This window comes from Clarias gariepinus, chromosome 1, assembly GCF_024256425.1.
Source record: "Clarias gariepinus isolate MV-2021 ecotype Netherlands chromosome 1, CGAR_prim_01v2, whole genome shotgun sequence".
Lineage (NCBI taxonomy): Eukaryota > Metazoa > Chordata > Actinopteri > Siluriformes > Clariidae > Clarias > Clarias gariepinus.
The window spans coordinates 5,725,540-5,731,577 of NC_071100.1; the positions used below are offsets into that span (position 1 = coordinate 5,725,540).

General features: G+C 41.0%; 1 protein-coding gene across 1 annotated transcript; it reads left to right on the forward strand.

Annotated features, from left to right (window-relative positions):
• The first annotated feature begins 331 nt into the window (after positions 1-331).
• LOC128526116 (E3 ubiquitin-protein ligase TRIM39-like) lies at positions 332-5,524 on the forward strand. Its single transcript, XM_053497705.1, has 6 exons — positions 332-960; positions 1,050-1,145; positions 4,178-4,411; positions 4,507-4,654; positions 4,780-4,806; positions 4,908-5,524. The coding sequence occupies exons 1-6, from the start codon at positions 373-375 to the stop codon at positions 5,450-5,452; spliced, it is 1,638 nt and encodes a 545-aa protein (XP_053353680.1). The 5' UTR covers positions 332-372; the 3' UTR covers positions 5,453-5,524.
• The last annotated feature ends 514 nt before the right edge of the window (positions 5,525-6,038 follow it).

Genomic DNA, 6,038 nt, shown 5'->3' on the forward strand with positions numbered 1-6,038 from the left:
CAAGTAAACTAACAAAGCTTTGTACCTTGCTGAAAATTGGTGTTCACTTGATAACTAAACTGTAAGATTAAAAAGGCTCTGCTCTTGTGACCTTCTCTGGTCTAGTAAACAGTACTAAAAGAACTCTATTAACTTTCACCCTCCAAACTGTTTGGGAGGAAGCACACATCTCACAAAAGAGTGGGTAAGCTTGCTACCTCTTGATGGCGTTCACGACAACATGTCTGTTCAGACTTTTGGTTTTTGACCCCGCAAAGTTGGTCTATCCCATGGGTATTTGGCCCAATCGGATGTGGTTGGGGATAAAGTGTGTAAAAGTTGCAATGTTTTTTTTGTGGTTTAAATTCTCTTATTATTTCTCCTGTGTCAGTCATGGCTTCCTCCAGCAGTGTCCTGAGTGAAGATCAGCTCCAGTGCTCCATCTGTCTGGATGTGTTCACTGATCCAGTCTCTACTCCATGTGGACACAACTACTGTATGATCTGTCTCAACGAGTTCTGGGACAGCAGTTCACACTGCCAGTGTCCGGTGTGTAAAACGACTTTTGCAAAAAGACCTGAGTTATGTGTAAATACGTTCATCTCTGGACTGGCTGCTCCATTTAAGAAGTCAGTTCAGGTGAAATCCAGAGGTGCTGCAGATCAGGTTTCCCCCAATGCTAAAAAGGTTTTGTGTGTCTACTGCACTGAGGACAAGCTGGAGGCTCTAAAGTCCTGTCTGCACTGTGGAGTTTCTTTCTGTAACACACACCTTATACCTCATAAAACTACAGCTAAACTCATGAAACACAAACTAATGCAGGCTGTGGAGAACCTGGAGGACTACATCTGCCAGAAACATGAGCGACCACTGGAGCTGTTCTGTAGAGATGACCAGATGTATGTCTGTCAGTTCTGTACTGAGGGAGACCACAGAACTCACAACACTGTTCCTATAGAGGAGGAGAGTGCAGAGAAAAAGGTGAGAGGCTGAAAATTTATAGTAAACATTTGCAAATTAATTAAATTAAGAATGACAAAAGTTTATGAATGCGACATATTTTTTCTCAGACAGAGTTGAAAAAGACACAAGCAGAAGTTCAACAGATGATCCAGGAGAGACTGACAAAGATTAAGGACATTGAACACTCTACAGGACTTAATAAAGTGAGTGTCACTGGGTGTAATGGCGGATGTTGATCGCCGTGGGCGGATAAAGGGCAGGCATAAACGCAGAGGCTTTTTTAAATTGAACCAACAAACCATACTTATACCAAATAAACAAAACACTGGCTCTTTCGGTATAACATACATATGGGTTCTTCACACATAATACACAGTACGGAAACTCTAGAAACAGAACAGAGTGCGGGAGCTCGAGGTTGCAACACAGGCTACAATACACACAGGCTCTAATACCTGGGACACATAAACGCTCTGTGTTGTGACCCTCATCTAAAGATATACAGGTGCTAATACATCGAACAATTAACTTGAGACACACTTTAATGGACACACACACACTCCTACTGTAGGAGCTCGACTCACGCTCTCTCACCCATGTTCACCTAAAAACTCTCACACCTCTGAACCTCATGCACATCATACACACTCACACATACCTCTGCATGCCATACACACTCACCTATGTCCTTCATACACACACACACACACACACCTATGTCCTTCATACACACACACACCTATGTCCTTAATACACACACACACACCTATGCACTTCACACACACACACACACACACACTCCTATGCATTTCATACACACACACACACACACACACACACACACACACACACACACACACACACACACACACTCCTAGGCACTTCATACACACACACACACACACACACACACTCCTATGCACTTCATAAACACACACACTCCTATGCACTTCATACACACACACACACACACACTCCTATGCACTTCACACACACACACACACACACACACACACACACACACACACACACACACACACACACACACACACACACACACACACACACTCCTATGCACTTCATACACACACACACACACACACACACACACACACACTCCTGTGCACTTCATACAAACACACACACACACACACACACACTCCTATGCACTTCATACACACTATACACACACACACACACACACACACACACACATTCCTATGCACTTCATAAACACACACACTCCTATGCACTTCATACACACACACACACACACACACACACACTCCTATGCACTTCACACACACACACACACACACACTCCTATGCACTTCATAAACACACACACTCCTATGCACTTCATACACACACACACACACACACACACACACACCTATGCACTTCACACACACACACTCCTATGCACTTCATACACACACACATTCCTATGCACTTCACACACACACACACACACTCCTATGCACTTCCTACACACACACCTATGCACTTCCTACATACACACCTATGCACTTCCTACACACACTCCTATGCACTTCCTACACACACTCCTGTAGAAGGTGCCCTGGTGTAGAGGTTAAACTAACGACCGGGAGAAACATTAAAGACAAGAGTGAGAAACAAACAGGAGTAACTGAAAACAATAGGACACCAAATTACAATTCACAATACTCACAAACCAAAACATACACCTACATACATTTAACCCAGAAAACAAGCCTACAGAGCCAGTTCAACATAATAAATAAATAAAACAAAAGTCCACTAGACAATATTTATGCTCGACCCAGTTTCTTCTTCTTCTTCTTTAGGTTTAATGGCGGGTGGCAAACCACCTTATGGTGCATTTCCACCACCTACTGAGTCGGAGTGTGAAACCTCAACGAGCGAGAGGAAAATTGCTTACATATTATATAAATAAATAAATAAATAAATAAATATTATATCCTGTTAATTAAACCTGTATCCCTCAAAAACTTTAACAAGAAGTCATACACCTTTGATTGTTTCTCTGCATTCTGAAATATATCTTTGACTGAGAAGACATTAATTTCCAGATCTCTTAGTTTATCAACAAGCTGATTCCTCTCCATTCCATAAGCTCCATATAACTGTGTCTTCTTTTCTGTTTCCATATGCCTTCCTTTCTTTCCCCACTTTTGATTGGATGTTAAATAGATGTCTTCCTTTTGACTCTTTTTTTCCAGTCCTCCTGCCATAATCTTATGACTGCAGCTTTAATTATACTTTTTATTTCTGATTTGCATAATGGAATTTTCTCAATGCTGTTTTGGCCAACTTATCCACCTCCTCATTCCCTTCTATCCCTACATGGGCAGGGATCCATACTAATTCTACACTTACTCCCATATGATTAATTCTATAAATATTCTGTTTAGACGAAGAATTCCCGCTATTTAAACCAGATTTCCTCTACCCACTGCATTGCCATTAAAATTGCCATCATTACTGTTGTAAAAACGGGTACCTGATTACTTAACCTCTTCACAACACTATGCTTGAAATATGGAATATATACTGTATCGCAGCTGCTGTGTACTCGCAATCTGGATGTTTTAATCGATCTGTATATATTTGAATGCGATTTAAATATTTTTGTTTCAAATATTGATCTACTATTTCCTCTTTAGTCATACACCTATTCTTATCATTAATTTTACCACGCAACTGTAAGTCTACCAGTGGCATTTGAAACAACCAAGGAGGTATACCAGGTATTACTACTGTAGGGCTTGTTTTTGTGCAATCAATTCCTGTTTTCTTGGCCTCCATATCTGCGTTCCACCCAAAACTTCTGTATTTGGTATACTCATGTTCCCAACATTTTTGGATGGGTGTCTACATGCCCCCTTACAGAAATCCAGTATGCCATCTTTAACTTAAATGTCCTAAATTTTAATGGCATCACTGCCATTTCGACCAAGTTTCCCAGACTACACAGCTTTTTATAGTGGATCTAATGAGCCTCCTCGGCTCAGATGAACTTTGTCATCACCTGACCGAGGGGCCTTCTGGAAAACTGGGTCTTCAAATAAAACTACAGACAAGAAACCCACGGCCACAGTGCCCTCTAGGGGCAGTCCCTTACAGTGAGTCTCTACACTATTTACAAATGTGTGTTTATGAAACCACACTAGGAGAACCATTGTATATATAGTTTAAAAATAAACATTTAGCTTAATTTGTCTCATGTTAGAAAAACAGAGAGAAGGAGAAAGCAGATGTTGTGGAGATCTTCAGTGCTCTGATGCGCTGCATTAGGAGAAGACAGGCTGAGCTGCTTAAGGTGATGGAGGAGAAGCAGAAAGCAGCAGAGAGGCAGGCTGAAGAGTTCATTAAAGATCTGGAGCAGGAAATCACTGAGCTAAAGAGGAGAAACACTGAGCTGGAGCAGCTCTCACACACTGAGGATCACCTCCACCTCCTACAGGTCAGAGTCCCTCTGTTTCTCAATAGCAATGCAGCACATGACAGGACAGCAGTCCCCATGCTGAGGGATTTCTCCTCTCTCCTGCTGTACTGTAGATTTACCCGTCACTGTGCAGCCCTCCACACACCCAGGACTGGACTGATGTCACCATTAACTCTCATCCGAATGTGGAGAGTTTGAGGAGAGTGCTGGCTCAGATTCAACAATCTCTCAGTGAGGAAATGGAGAAGCTTGATGAGACTGGTCAGTACAAAATTCCTGATAACAGAAACAGTTATCACTGCAATAGTTATGCTTGTAGTTCATAATAACAAAAAAGTTTAATAAATCGTTATAAGAGTAACATTGTCCAATATTATTTTTGACAGAACTGAAGAGAATTCAACAATATGCAGGTGTGTGAGGTCTTACTGATCATATGACTAAATATAGAAAGCTTTACTGGTCCACACTGTGGAATGATAAACCTGATGTTCGCTGTGTTTCTGTCTCTCAGTGGATGTGACTCTGGATCCTGATACAGCTGATCCTTGTCTCATCCTGTCTGATGATGGGAAACAAGTTACACGTGGAGACTCAGAAGACAATCTCCCTGATAATCCAGAGAGGTTTGATGATTATGCCTGTGTGCTGGGAAAGGAGGGATTCTCCTCAGGGAGATTTTACTATGAGGTTCAGGTCAGAGGGAAGACTGAGTGGGATTTAGGAGTGGTCAGAGAGTCCATTAACAGGAAAGGGGAGATTACACTCAGTCCTGAAGATGGATATTGGTGTATTTCTTTGGAAAATGAATCGGATTGTTCAGCATGTGACTCTTCCTCTACCTCCCTCTCCTTAAAACAGGCTCCTCAGAAGGTGGGGGTGTTTGTGGATTATGAGAAGGGTCTGATCTCCTTCTATGATGTTGATGCAAAGTCTCATATCTACTCTTTCACTGGTCAGACTTTCACTGAGAAACTTTATCCATTATTTAGTCCTGGTCTGAATGATGAAGTTAAAAATTCAGCACCACTAATCATCTGTCCTGTTAGTCAAATATAATATGATGTTTTTTTGTATATTAAAAAAAGAATCACATCCAATTGTTTTTTTTTTTTTATTTACTTGCATTTTGTATTTCAGTGTATGTGCAGCTGCAAAGCTGTAAGTTATTTAACCTGTTATGTTTAATGTACAAGGTACATAATAAGCATTTTTTTTTTTTTACAGTTTTTGCCAGTTGCTTGAACACTATAAACCCATGCTTAGACTAAAGTAACACAACTTGAAGTTTTTGTTACCATACCTAAAACACATGTACCCATACCTTAAACAAAAGCGTTGCTTTTCACTCTAGTTGCAATTATGCAACACACTTACTACTTTATGCAACACACATGGTCCTGCATACTACACTCTATTTCATACATAAGACACTTCGTTCAAAAATGAAATCTCAGGGTGCCATTTGGAAAACACATGTATCCAGAATACAAAACACATCGGGTAATTGCAACCACTCAAATACACATCTAAAGGCACTTACTTGCAAAACTGAACACCAATTAGCCAACTACAAGGACGCCAACGCCTGTTCACACAACAGCAGGAACTTGCCATTGTGGACCTAGTGAGGGCAGACAATGCC

What these genes read in the sequence shown, in the direction of transcription:
- LOC128526116 (XM_053497705.1), top strand. Translation starts at nt 373, where the DNA reads ATGGCTTCCTCCAGCAGTGTCCTGAGTGAAGATCAGCTCCAGTGCTCC. An exon ending in GGAGAAGCTTGATGAGACTG is followed by an intron (nt 4,655 to 4,779) that starts GTCAGTACAAAA and finishes TATTTTTGACAG; the next exon opens with AACTGAAGAGAATTCAACAA. An exon ending in GAGAATTCAACAATATGCAG is followed by an intron (nt 4,807 to 4,907) that starts GTGTGTGAGGTC and finishes TCTGTCTCTCAG; the next exon opens with TGGATGTGACTCTGGATCCT.